This window comes from Neophocaena asiaeorientalis, unplaced genomic scaffold (genome assembly GCF_003031525.2).
Source record: "Neophocaena asiaeorientalis asiaeorientalis breed wild unplaced genomic scaffold, Neophocaena_asiaeorientalis_V1.1 scaffold465, whole genome shotgun sequence".
Taxonomy (NCBI): domain Eukaryota; kingdom Metazoa; phylum Chordata; class Mammalia; order Artiodactyla; family Phocoenidae; genus Neophocaena; species Neophocaena asiaeorientalis.
Genome location: NW_020174936.1, coordinates 194,829 through 211,144, shown reverse-complemented (window position 1 = coordinate 211,144; position 16,316 = coordinate 194,829). Strand labels below are relative to the sequence as shown.

Below are 16,316 nucleotides of genomic sequence, written 5' to 3'. Positions count from 1 at the left end.
CCTGCGTCCCCTGCATCGGCAGGCGGACTCTCAACCACTGCACCACCAGGGAAGCCCATAGTTTGTACTTCTTAATCCCCTACTCCTGTCTTGTCCCTCCTGCCTTCCCTCTTCCCACTGGTAACCACTAGTTTGTTCTCTGTATCTGTGAGTCTGTTTCTTTCTTCTTGTGTTAAATAGTTTGTTGTATTTTTTAGATTCCACATATAAGTAATAACAGACAGTATTTGTCTTTCTCTGACTTATTTCACTAAGCATAATACCTCTATGTGCATCCATGTTGTTGCAAATGGCAAAATTTCATTCTTTTTTATGGCTGAGTTATATTTCATTGTACATAACATATTGCATCTTCTTTATCCATTCACCTGTTGATGAACACTTAGGTTGCTTCCACATCTTGGCAATTATAAATAATGCTGCTATGAACATTGGGGTGCATGTATCTTTTTGAATTAGTGTTTTTGTTTTCTTTGGATATATACCCAGGAGTGGGATTGCTGGATCATACGGTAGTTCTATTTTTAGTTTTTTCAGAAACCTCCATACTGTTTTCCACAGTGGCTGCACCAATTTATATTCCTACCAACAGTGTACGAGGGTTCTCTTTTCTCCACATCCTCACCAACATTTGTTATTTGTGCTCTTTTTGATGATAGCCATTCTGAGGTAATATCTCGTTTTGATTTGCATTTCTCTGATGACTAATGATGTTGAACATCTTGTCATGAGCTTGTTGGCCATCTGTATGTCTTCTTTGGAAAAATGTCTGTTCGGGTCTTCTGCCCAATTTTTAATCAGGTTTCTTTTTTTTAATGATGAATTGTATGAGCTGTTTATATAGTTTGGATATTAACCCGTTATTGGTCATATCATTTGCAAATATTTTCTCCCACTCAGTAGGTGGTCTTTTTGTTTTGTCAATGGTTTCCTTTGCTGTATAAAAGCTTTTAAGTTTAATTAAGTCCCATTCATTTGTTTTTGCTTTTGTTTTCTTTGGAAATCTGCCTTTTAGCTCACTTCCTGGGTGATTCTCACACACATCAAAATTTGAAAACCACTATTCTAAGAGAAATGGGTAAAAAAATATAGGGAAGCAGTTTGTTGTGTGGAAAATAATTTGTACTTCAAAGGAAAACTTCCTGCTGTCTATATCATACCTTGATTCTATGGGAGATATTTTACAACTCTGTAAGTTGTAGGTGACTGAGAGACAAGCAAATTCTGTCCAGTCTGGTAGAGGTTCAACTGATTTTCCTCTCCTGCTCTCCTTGTGGAAAAACCAGTTTTGCCTCCATTTGCATATTCATTTCAGTAGTGATGATCTATAAAGTTGTCTGGTTTTTTGGATTCTTTTTTGTCCTGGTTATAATATCTGCTTAATTCTTCTCTCTTAAATAAATCTTTATCATGTGTTTAGTTTCATATCTGTATGAGAGGCATGATTTTATCCTTTTTTGAAAACTATCTTTTAACAGTTCTTCTCCAAATAAATAAAAGTTAACACTGGAGTTGTCCAATAAGGGAAATGGTGAAGCTGTGAACTCCTCATCACTGGAAGTACAGAAAAGAAAACTACATTTTGGGGATTTGGTAAAAGATGCCACATGCCAGAATTACAACTGCCTGTTGACTCCTCATTTTATCAGGAAATCTGGGCATTAGGACAGACATTGGACTAGAACTGTGGTCAATGCTGGCTGCACATTAGAATCATCTGAGTGCTTTAAAATTTTAGTGCCTGGGCCCTACCTCCAGAAATACTGATTTAATTGGTCTGGAGTGGGTCCTGGGTACAGTGCCAGGCTAAGCCATATTGGAGCCTAAGGCAAAGGAAAAACATCAGTATATGTTTATTTAAAATGTTGATGTTTTGTTCATCATGGATTTCTTTCATTAATTTTGATTTTTAACATATTGATTAACAGTATTATTTATCTTTATTACTGAGGTGCTTTGGGTAAGTGCCTCACTTGCCTCACACTGATCCCAGCCTTGCCTGAGCATCTGTACTTTTTAAATCTCCTCACTCATGCCATTCTAATGGGCCGCCAGGGCTGAGAGCTATTGACTAGTTTGATCTTGTCTTGCATCCTTTACTGAGCTGTCCAATGTGGTAGGCACTAGCTACATGGGGCTACTGAGAACTTGAAATGTTAGTAATCGAAATTGAGTTGTGCTGTAGCTTTTAAAGACTTAGTACATAAATGTAAAGTATCTTACTAATTTTTATACTGATTACATGTTGAAGTGATAATATTTGTTTTCTTTTTGGGGAGCATCCTTTTCTTGACACTAATTTCTGAATCAATCAGGTTATGCTGCAGTCATGAAAAAAAACAAACAATTCTTAGCTTGTGTAACAAAAAAGTTGGTTCTTGCTTATACTCCATTTCCCACATGGGTCAGCATGGATCTCTGGTCCCAGGTACACTCAGGGCTGAAGGAGGCTCCATCTCAGTGTTCTTCCAGGATTTCCAAGGCAGGAAAAAGGCTATGGCGACTCATAGAGTGGCTCTTAAAGGCATAAAAAGGACATATATCACTTCTGTTCATATTTTACTGGCCAAAACAAGTTACATGGCCACGCCTGACTTCTGGGACAGGGTGGAGGAAGTACAATTCTGTTATATGCCTGGAAGGAGGAGAATCAGAACATTTTGAACAGCCTTAATGATTGCCACCATGGCAATCCCTTGGTCCGAGGAAGTGATTGCTGGTGGTTGTGGAGCTATTTAGGATCATGGCACACTGCCTATGTATGTGCGAGACCAGCCCTGCCACACTGTTGCAGGCAGTAAACATGACACTTTTCTCCATATGACTTTCATTACAAGTTCATTTCATTAGGAAATCAGTGGGGGTATTTTGTAGCATTACAGAAATACCGGGAATGAGACCCACCGAGTTGGTTACAAACTCAGCAATGCGTCCTTCCAATATTCAGCAAGGAAAAATAAACTCAAAGGGTGATCTCATTTCGCTCTTTTACCCCTAAGATTTTGGACAAGAAACGTCATGTGAAATTCTATGATGATAATGGGAAGAAAAACATAATGTTGAGAATAAGGACTTTGAAGATTCTTCACAGGAGAGATATGAAGATGAAAGAGATAATAAAGTAATAGTGCTTAGCTCAGTGCCAGCATATAGTAGGTGTTTGGTAAATGTCTCTCCAACAAAAGGCAACGGAGAGAACAAGTGGAGAATTCTGACAAGGGAGGGACCCCAGTGTCTGAAAAGATGAGAATCCATCTTAGGAAAAATAGAGCAAGGACATTGTTAGAGAATTTCCAAATTTTCCAAGTAGTCACATGTCTCCTTCTTCTTACCTCAGATTTTTATGATTCCATTTCTACTCTCTTCTTGTACTTAATTTATTATTTGTTCTTTTTCTTTCTATTTATCCCCTCCTACCTTATTTTTATAGATTGTTCCAGTCTCTGGATTTTATCCTATTTTCTTCTGTTATCTTTTTCTTCTTCATATTGTTCCATCACTCCGTCACCCCCAATCTATATTTCTCTTTCTCTTCTAGTTCATCTTTCATCATTTATATGTTGTTTAGCACAGTTGACCTGGAGGCAGAGTCTATGAGATATGCCTGTCAGTTCTTCTGTACCCCTCTGCCCTTTCTTCATTCCTCTCACCCTCAGTGGAATCCCTTCCTCTGCACCATCCACTGTTTCCCTGGGCCTTAATAGCCTGTTTCCTGTACTAAAATTTGTTCTTAGAAATGAATCTGATCAACTAGAGCCACAAAGGTGTAAATAACTTGTAAAGTTTGGTGCTTTACTTTTCCCAGGAGTACTAGAACTTCAGTCAAGTACAAAGCCTTCAGCCAAAGAAATAAATAATAATAATCTCAGGCAATAGAAAGTTATAGAGCCCTTTATCTTTTCAGCAGGAGACTTTCCCTGCCAAATATGCCCACTCACAGAGCTTGTTCTGGTTCTGCTTTGATATTTTAGAAGAAAATAAAATAAGTTGATTCAGATAAAGCTAGAGTTAGATTTAGCCACCTTCTGGCACATGTAAGTCTAATTAATTTAGGGCTAAACACTACAGTTGACCCTTGAACAACATGGGTTTGAATTGCATGGGTCTACTTATATGCAAATTTTTTTCAACAGTAAATACTACACTACTACACATCCATTGTTAGTTGAATCCTTGGATGCCGAACTGTGGATACAGAGGGCCAACTATAGCGTTACACTTGAATTTTCGATTATGTGGAGGGTCAGTACCCCTAACTCTGGCATTGTTCAAGGATCAACTGTATTTCCAAAGAGATTGTGTTGAGCAGATGTAATAATTACTTTCAGATAAATCAGTTCAATCTGTCCTTTTCATTCTTTCTATATTGTATAAATTTTACTGTAATTTGCAAGGGAATATGAGCTTCATTTTATGTGTTTGCAGTCAGCATGAATCAGTCTAATCAAAAGGCATTATGCACCCTGACAGTGCCCTACAGTGTGGTGGGGATTGCCAAGTGTCAGCCAGGTCATCCTATTCACTGTTGGCCCTGTGCCTAAGGTCCATATGCTTTTCAAGGGCCTATAACAATATTTGAACCCTGAAAAATTCTATTTGTTTTCAAGTATGAAAAACAAAAATTAATAAATATGGAACTGAGTATCTACAAATCAAAACATTTGATCAGTTTGTTATTGCTCAATTCTTTGTCATTATCTATAAATTATATTTAATGTGAGAGGTGAATATATTTTAATATGTTTGATGTGATGTGGGAAGGGTGTTCCACAAGAGCACATAGAGTCACTCAGGTCTTAGAATAGCCCTCTAAGAATTTCAGATTTGAAGATCTGAATCAAAGTGCAAAATCATGAAACTATTTCTCAGAGTAGTATGAATCTCTAGGCACAAAATGGAGGTTCTAGCTTAAGTAGGAGATATTACATCCCACTTTGCCCCCATCCAGCTACACTAAGGATGAAGAAGCTGGGTAGGGGCCATCAATGTCACTGGAAATAGACCAAAAATGGGGGAAACTGTTTTTGTTTTTTTTTTTAAATCAGAACTGCTCCTAGAAAGAAACTATGATATGTAGTAGAAGGATGCTATGGATTGAATTGTGTATCACTGCCCCCCGCCGCCCCGCACCAATTCATATGTTTAAGCCCTAATCACCCATGTGAATGTATTGGAAACAGGGACTTTAAGGGAATGGTTATAGTTAATGAGGTCATAAGGGTGGACCCCTGCTCAGTTAGAACTTGTGTCCTTCTAGAAGAGGTTACAGAGACATCAGAGATTGCTCTTTCCCCGCCGTGTTAGGACACAGCAAAAAGGCAGTTATTGTGCAAGTCAGGAACAGTCCTCACCGGGAACTGAACTGATCGGCAACTTCACCTTGGATTACTCAGCCCCCAGAACTGTGAGAAATACATTTCTGTAAGCCATCTTGTATATGGTGCTTTGTTACAGCAGCCCAAACGGACTAAGAGGATATTTATTAGTAAGCAGCTTTGGGTGGGGTCAGAAAGCTCAGGACATGCTTCAAGATGAAGAGATGGTCCCCCAAATAACTCCTAAGTCTGGTGAGCTACAGGATTTTTGCTTTACTAAGTTGGGTGTACAAGTTTGGGGTCAGAGATCAACTTCCCAGGACCAAGTGCCACCCCCTGCCCTTCCCCAAGCAGCACTCAACCTTCCTCTAAATACGTGTCAAACCAATGTTTAAAGAATATCTGTTTGAAGGTGCATCAAATTATTAGCTGCCTAGATCACCCACAGGCCTGTATTTGGTCCAGCCTTGGCCAACTGTCACCCTTCATACCTCAATATCATAGCCGATGCCATGGGCCTTACACATCTGGAGAAAAACATAGGGGAAAATCACAGAGAGATTGTCGTGCCTCAGCTGGGTGCTCATCACCGCATAGCGACTGGTTGCCTGGAAAAAAAATCACAACTGAATGTCAGACTCTTTACTAAATATTTAAATAAACTTTTAATTTTAGAATAATTGTGGATTAAGAGAAAGGTTGCAAAGATAATACAGAGAGTTCCTGTATAGCCCGCATCCAGTTCCCCTACTGTTAACATCGTACATTGATGTGGTACCTTTGTCACAACTAAGGAACCAAATTGCCACGTTACTTTTAAGTCCATACTTTATTCGGATTTCATTAGTTTTCCCCTAATTTCCATTTTCTGTTCCAGGATCCCCTCCAGGACAGCACATTATATTTAGTTGTCACGTCTCCTTAGGTTCTTCTGGGCTGTGACAGTTTCTCAGTCTCGCCTGACAGCTTTGAGGAGTACTGATCAAGTGTTTTGTAGAATGTCCCTCAATTTGGGTTTGTCCGATGTTTTTCTCATGATTAGATGGGGGTTGTTGGTTTTGGAGAGAAGGACTACATAGGTCAACTGCCACTTTCATCACCTCATATCAAGGATACATATATCAACATGATTTATCACTGTTGATGCCGACCTTGGTCACCTGGCTAAGGTAGTTTTCATCAGGTTTCTTGCTCTAAAGATACCCTCCCCCTTTTCGCTCTTCGGCAGCAAATCACTAAGTGCACTCCACCTCCTTGAAGGGACCAGTGTTAGAATTTTAATTCCAACTGCTTTCTTTGTTTGGGAAATTGCTATTCTATATCTTGCTTGCCTATCAATGAGAGCTATCCCAAAGAGACTGGTTACAGTAGGTCCAAAGTATTTCAACTATAATATCTCCTAAAATATTTAAAATTTAATATGTGCAGAAGAAAGTATTGAATCCCGATAGTTTTGTAGCATGTCCTTTGTGAAATATGATATTTGCCTTTGACAATTATCTCTGTTTGTCCTTGGGTAAATGGAAATTTGGAGAACTGCACATAGAGCCATGGCTAACCTTAGGGCATAGAAAATGGCGATGCCTGGACCAGATTTTGAACTTTGGAGACCCTCAGGTGCTGGGCAACCAGGTGCCTGATCGTATGCAGTGACTTGAAATAGGAGAAGGAAAAGGAGGTGCTGCCGGTTCACAGCTGGCTGCAAGGATCCTAATGACCTGACACACTGTGTTTTGTGAAACCCCAGGCTCTCTCTCTGTCTCTGAGCTAATGCAAGGCAACTGGAGCCAACTGAGTAGTGAGTGCCCAGCGGAGAATGAACATCATTTCCCCACCTGCATCTCACACACACACACACACACACACACACACACACACACACACACACTCACTCAGATTTCATGTTCACTTTTTGTGACATATGTCCCCCACATATTGTGTCTTTTCCTTCCACATTGACGTAAAGTCGTGTATCTGATGGTTGCGTTATCAATAGTAGTAATTAAGCCCGTTCTTCCCACACATAAGCAGGATCCACATCTACAAAAATGTTAGGCTCCCCCAGGCTAATGTATCGAGTTGTGCATCTCCATTGGTATTGTCCCACTTGGAGCCATTGGGAATTCTGTTTTTACAAAAGAAAATCTATTTGACCCTCTATGCCTCACAACTGTACTTTGTTATCACCCTGACCTATCATGAGTTGTTCCCCTGTCTGGCTCCCTTACACGACTGGGAGTTTTCTGAGGGCAGGCACTGTCCTTACTATCATTATTCTGAATTCTTTTTCAGGTAGATTGCCTATTTCCTCTTCATTTGTTTGTTTGGTTTCTGAATCCCCAGGCTGGACATGATGCTAACATTCAGTGTTTGTTGAAGGAAAGAAAGAATGGATACATGAAATAGGGTAAGTGGATTGCACTTCCCTCTGACTTAAGAGACACTTCAAAGGATGTAATTCAGGGGACTTGCAGTCACTGAGCACTTTGGGGCAGAAGAAGAGATTGATTCACAAAACAGAGGACAGTCACACCATCCCTAGAGAATGACAGCTCAGGACAGTCATCCCAGGTCTTGCCCCTAGAGGACATCTTTTGGAGGACAACGTAGCTCTGGTAGACCTGACAGGGATTATTGGTGGGGTAACAAGAACTGGTTAAGTGAAATTCTGGCTCAGCTATGTAGTCAGGCTGGAGGAACGTGACCACCAGGCCTGCTTGCCCTGCCATGTCAGGCTGTGCCATGCTCCTGCCTTCACAACGGAGGCCCAGAAGCCTGAGCTTTTGTGTATAGAAGTGAACTGTAAATACTGTGGAATTCCACTGTAGTTACTGAGCATGTAATTGCGTGGTAATTACCATGAATTCACAAGATAATTCCAAGGTTATTTTTGTCTTCTAAACTTGTCTTATGCTGCTATAGTATATAAACTAGCAAACCCAAGATCAGGACCCAGTCAGCGAGGGAGAGAGGTAGGCAGGCATCTGGTAGCAGGATCCAGCTCAGTGCTGTGAATCTTGACTCCAAAGCAAGGCAGAAGAGCTCACTGTCCAGTATTACTGGACAGCAAGTAAGGACAGGCTATCCTGAGGTTTCTTTTGCTCTACAGAGACAGACTGCAATTCCCCCTCCTCCCAGTCCTGGGCTTGTGATTCATAAGGAATCGGCAAGAAAAGCCAGGATATTTGGTGTATGTCTCCAAGCGACATCATCTTTTCCATGACCATCACTGTCCTAGTCCAGACCATTATGGCTTGGAGGGCAGCTTCTTCTTTCTACTAGGGAGGTGGGGATGCAAGCAGAATTCTATAGTGGAAAGGTTATACAGAGTCAGAATCACTGAAGTTCAAAACCTGACTAGGCCACTTAGTATATGTGTGATCTTGAATATGTCATTTAACTTCCCTGACTTTTGATGATTCGATAAGCACCTAGCACCTGATACACAGTAGCTACTATTGTTGTTGCTGTTTCTTTGAAAACATCGCAGGGCCTGGAGCATTGTAGACCTACACCAAATGTAATTTTCCAGGCTATTCCTGCCCCCACTGGTACCTGGGATTCTGAGCATTAGTACCACATTGAACATTTCCCAAACTCAGGTTGGTCGATGCTCAGAAATCTTCAGTGTCTCCTCTTTGCCTTCAAAATGAAATCTGGACACCTGGCTTGGCTGGAAGACTCTCCCAAACGTTCTCAATGGACTGCTCCAACCACTTCTTCCACTTCCTTCTTCCCAGATTCTCTGCCCCAGCCCAACTGGTTCATAACAGACCACGGGCTCTCTTAGGCTGCTGTCCTTTCTGCTGGGGGAGGTCTCCCTCTCCTTGCCATGGTGACTGCCTTAGTCTTTAAGGCCAGACCAAGTTCTACGTTCTTAGTAAAGCATCCTCTGTCCCCGCCTGTCCACAGTTGTTTCTCCTAAGAACTCCAGCAGCAGGTTAAGGGACTGTCACCTAAATGGCACTTAAATGAGACCTTGTGCTTTTTCCTTGTGTGTGTGCTCTCTATTTTATATTTCTTTTCAACTCCTCGAGGACATGGACTTCGTCAAATGTCTCTGTATCCTGGATGCTTGGTGAAATTGCTGGCTTATCTTAAGTGCTTAATAAATGTGTTATAATAATGCAAATAAAGATGAACATATACAATACACCTACTTTTTTTTTTTAAAGACTTAACCAACGCTGCAGTTCCTACAGGAAAAAACTGTCAATGATCTAGTGTTGTCTTTTAGCCAGCCTGATAGCACAGGTGACAGTATTGTCTCGAGGATTAGATGAATTTGTAAAGACCTTGGAACAGTGTCTGGCACAGAATAAGCACTCAAAAACAAGTTAGCTCTTATTAGTATTTGTTAAACTAAATAGTTTCACAAATAAGATAAATTATTTGAAAAACAAGACAAAACAACAACCAACCAGTAAGTCTTTTCATCAGAAAGGGACTTGAATCAGAAAACCTGGACTTTGCTACTTACTTAACTTTATGACCTTGGGCAGTTCACTTACCTTTGAATAGCCCTACTTTCCTGATCTGTAAAATAGGTATGATAATCCATGTCTTATCTACTTCTTGGGGATCAAATAAGCTCATGTCTATTTAAAGTATAAAGCATTATACAAATGGAAAACATCATTTTTAAAAGGCTGACTTGTGTAATTGACTCTCTTCTGATGCTGTAAAATCCATTTAGGTTTACCAAGGAAGTCATAACCTAAAGAATTTTATAGCATCGGAAGACTCCTCCACGACCATCTGGCCCATTCAGTGCTCACTGAGTCCTGGCCTAGCTCAGAGCAGATTAGGAGCCAATGGATAATAGTAAATATGCCTGCAAATAACCTCATCACACAGGGAGATGAAGCCTCCTTTGGAAGAAGAGCTTTTTCCATGGCCTCAACCAGAGACTTCTTCAGGGATGAGCTGAAGCTGTACTCTGGGGTTGGGTCACTGACTCTCAGCCAACACAAGGCAGGCTGGGTAGCACAATGCTGAGACACAAGCTTTAAAGTCTGACAGGCCTGGGCTTAATTCTGGCTTCCATACTTGCTTGTTGAGTGACCTTCCACAAGTTGCTTAACATTTCTTAACTTCAGTCTTCTTATCTAAAAATGAGCATAATAACAGCACCTGCCCCATATATTAGGTTGTATAAAGATTCATGTAAAGCACTTAGTTAAAGTACCTGGTGAGGAGTAAAGGCTCAGTACATTTTGGATGTTATTATATGCATTATAGCTATATGCTGGCCTATCTGGGTCCTTTGAAAAACTTGGAGCTCTTTGCTACTCATCCTTATATCCTCTGCACTTAGTACAATGCCTGGCACAAACAGGTGAACTTTTATTTCTAGTTGATTCTGGCTGAAAGTATTAACTGATAACTAAGGTGATGGCTGATGAGGACTTAGCATGTGACCTCTCACAACAATATTACTCCTTTCTAAAAGATTCTGCAAGAAAAAGGTCATTCAATGGAAGGCTGTGGAACAGAGGGATGGGCCCTTCCTATGTCCCCTTACAGGAAAAATTCCCTGTCCCCAGTACCCCACTGTACATGACACTGCCTGGGCCAGGCTTGATACAGAGCCCTACTCTGCAGGCCCCATAAAATCAAATGCCTTAGGAGACCCTGGGGGTCACTTAGGTCTCCCTTATTTTATAAACAAGGAAACTGAGGCCAGAGAGAGGATCAGAATTCATGACCCCTGACTTAGAACAGTGTTGTCCTCTCCAAATTCCCACTGGCCACATTTGGAATGTGTGGGAATTTCAGAGGTTAGCCTTTTCTAGTAAAACAAGGGGGAAGAAATAGAAGGCAAAATATTATTGGTAGAAGTCTAGTTTTATTAAACTACCTTTCTAAATCACAATCTAACAAGAATGCTTCAAGCCAAATAAAGAAAGCTCGAAATACTCCTTTTCACTGGAGAATATAATTTTGCTTCAGCCACAATTTAAACTGATTTCGTTCTGAGCACCAGCATTTGAAGTGTGGAGCATATTCTGTTTTCGCCATGATACTTGTTTTGACAGTGATGCATTTCAGTTGACATAGTTGAAATCCTTATGTAATAAATCTCTGCCTGAAAATTAATCATGTTTATAATATTCTGAGAATTAATAACACCCATTGCTCAAATCATTAACTTAAAAAAGGAGCTTCCAGAATCTGTTCTCGGCAGTAAGGGACCACAAATAAATGAACGTTTGATAAAATAATCCAAGTAGCAGTTTAACAAGCGTAAACTTGAATGTGGTTGCAATAACAGAGAACTATTGTTTAAGGGTTGGCAGAGGCCGATGAGGTTCTTATTTCAGTTACGAAGCAGGCATCCACATGCATAATGAACTGCTCTCTGAATTATTAATGTGTTGCTTATTTAGCCTCATCTGTCTAGAAGATAACGTATCCTAACTCTAATGAGTGATTGGTTTTGTACATAATTACAGTAGCAGCAGTAGTGGGGAAATGCCTGCCTTCAAAGAAGGGGTTCTAAAAATAAAGTCATCACATAAACTCTGTTGTTGCATTCTATCAAAATCAAACCCGAAGCATTTGAGAATTCATAATAAATTACAGGAGACAGAATCATTATTAACATCATAATTTAACACAAAAGGTTTTACTTAATCATTCATTACAGATCATGTGCTGTTAAAATGCTTATAAATGACTGGGGTTGTTTTAAGATGTTTGCAGAGATGGTCCCTTTTGGCCACTCACCAACTGTGGTATGGAGGGTCCACCAAGAGAGAGGAAGAGTAAAAAACAGACAGAAAAGGGTAGCAATTTACGTCCAGTCTGGCAGAACGTTAATTAAAAGTTAAAAAGCCGTTAGGTGATTCCTTTTCATTTTCAAAACATGTACATCTGGGACTCATCTGATCTTGTTTCCACCTTCAAGGGGTTATTTGTGGAGGACACTGGATCAGAAGCCCATGCACCTGGTCTAACCCGGTCTAAATGAGAGTGGTTTGCCACCTGTTTCTAATAAGGGGACAATGGCTCTTCTTAGAGTTCAGAAAAGTTTTTGCTTTTCTCCTGCACAGCGTATTATCTAAAGGAATAGGCCAAAACTGGAAACCTTTTATAGGCATTTGTTCTGAATGTGCCCTCATTATCACTGTAGTCCTATCTGTGTATTTCCTTTTTCTTGTCTTCAAAGGGGGCCGTCAACTGACTGTAAACCTGATGGCATCACAGTCTGTTCACACTTGTTCAGGAGCTTCAGTTTGGTTGTAAATTGTACTGTGTGTGCATGCGTGCGTGCGTGATTCTTTTAAAACTTACCTGTCACACGTGCACATATGCATAGGAGCACGTGTGTGCACCACATGTACAGTGGCACCAGGGTTAGAGCCTCCACGTATCTTTCTAAAACCAAAAGCACTTTCAATTTATTCCTGCATCAGAAAACCTGAATAGCTCTTCTTCAGTGACTGTAGAGACATTTGAATTATTGAAGATCATAATGTGTCCCTCTTGTGTATGGGCAATTCCTAAAAGTGTTTAAGACTCTCGATCACAGGAGAATTCCTGTATGTCACCTGTAGCTAGGATTGAAATCTATAGGCAAGATGGGGAAGATGGGAGAGTGCTTCTAATTCAAAGTACAACTTCTGCTTACAGCCTTCTGAAGCAACATACTTAAATGCAGCAAATTGTCTTTGGAAGTCTTACGTTGAATATTAACTCAGCTTCCAGCTTCCTTTTGGAAATGGCATGGAGATAGGTTCACTAAGCCAGAAGGTGTCAAGTTCTACTGCTGTCCCTCCCTCTGGCACTGAACTTAGGGTCTTGTAGGTCCCTTTGGAGAGGACAGAGGCCACAGGTGGGACCGAACCTGGGAAATTCCTAGCAAGGTCCTGGGACCTAATTAAAAGAGGCCTGTTTCTCATTCCTAGTCCAACTCTGCTTCTCTTCTTAATAAGTAAAGAGATCTAAGGTATTCCCATGAGCAATGGTACCTCATAGGACAAGTGGATTGAGCAGGAGAAGGAGACTGTCGCCTGAGTCCCCCAAGACATCTGGCACCCTCTCCAGGCTACCCCTCCAAGTGTACACCGAGTTCCTGCCAAGGAAGGTGATGTGGGGATCCTGGGCAGAGTCAAACAAGTGTTCTTTAAATCCAGAGGTGTCTCTTGGACCCAAAGAGACTCAACAGAGAGGCAGGAGATACTGCTCTGAAAAGATATCTCTAGGGCACTGGAGTGGGGGTCCTATTAACCACTGGTATTCCTCTTTTATCTGCTTGACATATTTGGACCTCAAGTAGAGCTTCATTTGCAAAAAGGGCACAAAGCCCACTATTGTAAGAGAAGGCAGAAGAAAGCCTCTGGCATTGTCAGAGCAGCTGTGGCTTGAGCCCCAATCTGCTGTCATATCCCACCTACAGGAAGGGCCATCTGGTCCTCTTGAACTTTGCTCTCCTTCCCCAGGAACAGCCTAGCCCACTGTCCCCACGGAGGTTTGCCCGTTGTTATCCAGGGTCCTGAGGTTGGTAAACCTGAACCAGTCCCAGGACTAGTGCCTCCAGCCCCCTAGAGATGGCCTAGTGATGAGAATGGGGGATTGGGCCACAGATCACAAGGGGCCTCATTAACCAAGCTGAGAAGTTGGGATTTTCCTGAAGATGACAGGAGTCATTTCAAAATCATAAGTAGGGGAGCAGCATGCTCAGATTCACTTTTCACTTTAACCACCTTGACAGGAGGCAGAGAGTCTTAATGAGAAGCTATTGTAACACTAGTGTGAGACCATGGAAGCTGAAATGAAGGCAGTATCTTTGATGGGGGGAAGGAGGGGTCAGAGTTGAGGCATTTTAGCAGCTAGCATCAACACGAGCTGGTTGCTGACTGGATGTGGTGATATAGGGTGAGTGATCAGCTTCTGGCCTGACCCGCCAAGAGGAAGTATAGGGGAGGAGAGACGGTGAGTGCAGTTTTGGGTAGTTTGACCCTTGAGGACTCTTGAGACATTCTGTTGAATATTGAATCTAGGAGTCTGAGGCTCAAAAAAGAGACTGGGGCTAGAAAAATACGGGTTTTGTTGGAAGCTTCTGGTAATTGAAGCAGTGGGTATAGATGTACTTGCCCTGGGAAGCGAGCTGAGAAGAGAATGGAGGGGAACACACAAACATCCAGCCCTGGAAAGCCCCATGTACTTTCGTCCTTCCACATAGTGCTTGCCCTTTCTGGACGCCGCCTCCCCTTTCCTACATTCATGTACCAGAAGCCCATTTTGGTAGGTTCAAAGACTTGCCTGAGATTCTTTCTTCTCTCTGGACCCATAGAGCCTGGCACACAACTAGAGCTCAGTAAATGGCGGGTGAGTATTGCTGACACTGAGGAGAATCAGGAAGCATCGGTCACTTACCGGCATTGCTGCAGCATTTAGGTGGCTCGTTTTCTTGTCTTTCTTGGGAACAAAGCGGGGCACTTCAAGGGTGCTCAAACTGCAATCCAGGTGGCCGTTGGTCAAGTATAAGGTGAGCTGAGTCAGGGCCAGCTGGTCACTGTATGAGAGGTTGAGGCCTGTCGTCCACACCTGAGTAGAACAGGAGCCGGAGAAGTGAGGGTGTGATCAGTCACCAGGAGAGAAGGCCCCCACCACCTCTGACCACCCCTGACCACCCCAAACCACACCAGACCCAACTACAACAGTGAACATGTGACTTAACGGAGTAGATGTTTTTGCTTCTGTTTCTCCTTCGTTCAACTGAGGGATAGAGTCTCCAGTCTGATTCTCATCAGAAGATTTAAGGTTCTGGAGGTTACACGATTGGAAATACCTGTCCAAGATAATCTGATGGAGAGGCCCGGTTCCGAAAGGCTCACGTGCACTTTGATTTTTCTGCCTGTGGTTTGTCACTTCTAAAGTAGCCAGTGCAATGCTTGCTACTGAGAAGTGAAGCTGGATGGGAACTCTAGAGGATGGAGAGTTCAAGCAGAGCAGACAGAGGGGGAAATATTAGAAAAAGGCAGTTTGCCCCGAGTGCGTAAATATTAGAAAAGGGCAGTTTGCCTTGGCTTCAGAAAAAGCAGTGCTGGCTTCTCTGGGAATCTCAACTTGATTCTTAAGGGAAACTTAGGGTTGGCCTACAAGCCTTAGCTCTACCACTATTTTTACCTTAAGGGTGCAGGAAAGTCACTTCACCCACCCTACAATGTCACAGTATCCTCAACGGGGAAACGAAGATAGCATCCACCCTAGTTGAATCCCAGGGTCATTAGAAGGATACTATAATGCAGTAGAAATTAAAATGCTTTGATAAACAGATATATATAAGCAATAAGTTACTCTAAGCTACTAGATAATTGAGTAATGTCCATTAACACCTTTGACAGATACTTAACTAAGCATCTACTATGTGCTAAACTGCTGATGGCAAAGTGGGTCATATGGTACCCTCTCTCCTCTCCTGTGGCAGACCGTCCTTAATTTCTCTTGTCACCTCTCACCCCTACACTGAATCCAGAAGCACCCCCAGAATCCTCCTGAGTTCAGTGCTCAAGGCATATTATTGTGCTAGTTATCCGAGTGTAAAAGGTAAAGAGACACGTCAAGAATGGGAAGACAGATAGAATCATACTCAATTGATTACAACACAATGAATACTTGATATGATAAAGGGATGGAACAAAGTAGTACCAAAGCAGAAAGGACAGGCTGAGTTCGTCTAGTTTGAACTCAGGGCTGCATCATGGAGAAGGTAACATCTGAGCTTTGACAAGCAACACAAACATGACCAATTCCCATGTATCAAGTACCTACAGTGTGCCAGGTGCTTCACAAACATCTCAGATCTTTATAATAACCTTAAAAATAACAGCTCCGTGTCACTGATAAAGAAACAGAGGTTCAGAGCGGTACCCATGTCCACACAGCTAGGAAGTGGTGGTGCTGGGTTCTGAACCCAGTTCTGCCTGGCTCCAAGTCCACCCTCTGCCCTTTCCCTGCTGGTGGAGATGGCTTTAATCCTGGCCCAGCCAATCC

At 41.9% G+C, this 16,316-nt stretch overlaps 1 protein-coding gene across 5 annotated transcripts in view; it reads right to left on the bottom strand.

Annotated features, from left to right (window-relative positions):
• The window catches only part of IQCH (IQ motif containing H), a 202,207-nt gene that overhangs the window by 9,027 nt on the left and 176,864 nt on the right, over positions 1-16,316 (bottom strand). For 3 of the 5 annotated variants that reach the window (XM_024761670.1, XM_024761671.1, XM_024761672.1), the window contains one exon: positions 14,697-14,867. In XM_024761670.1, coding sequence (XP_024617438.1) covers positions 14,697-14,867 — 171 coding nt within the window. Of the gene's footprint in view, positions 1-5,806; positions 5,924-10,067; positions 10,074-14,696; positions 14,868-16,316 lie in introns of all 5 variants that reach the window. The other 2 variants (XM_024761668.1, XM_024761669.1) reach the window with 1 other exon arrangement.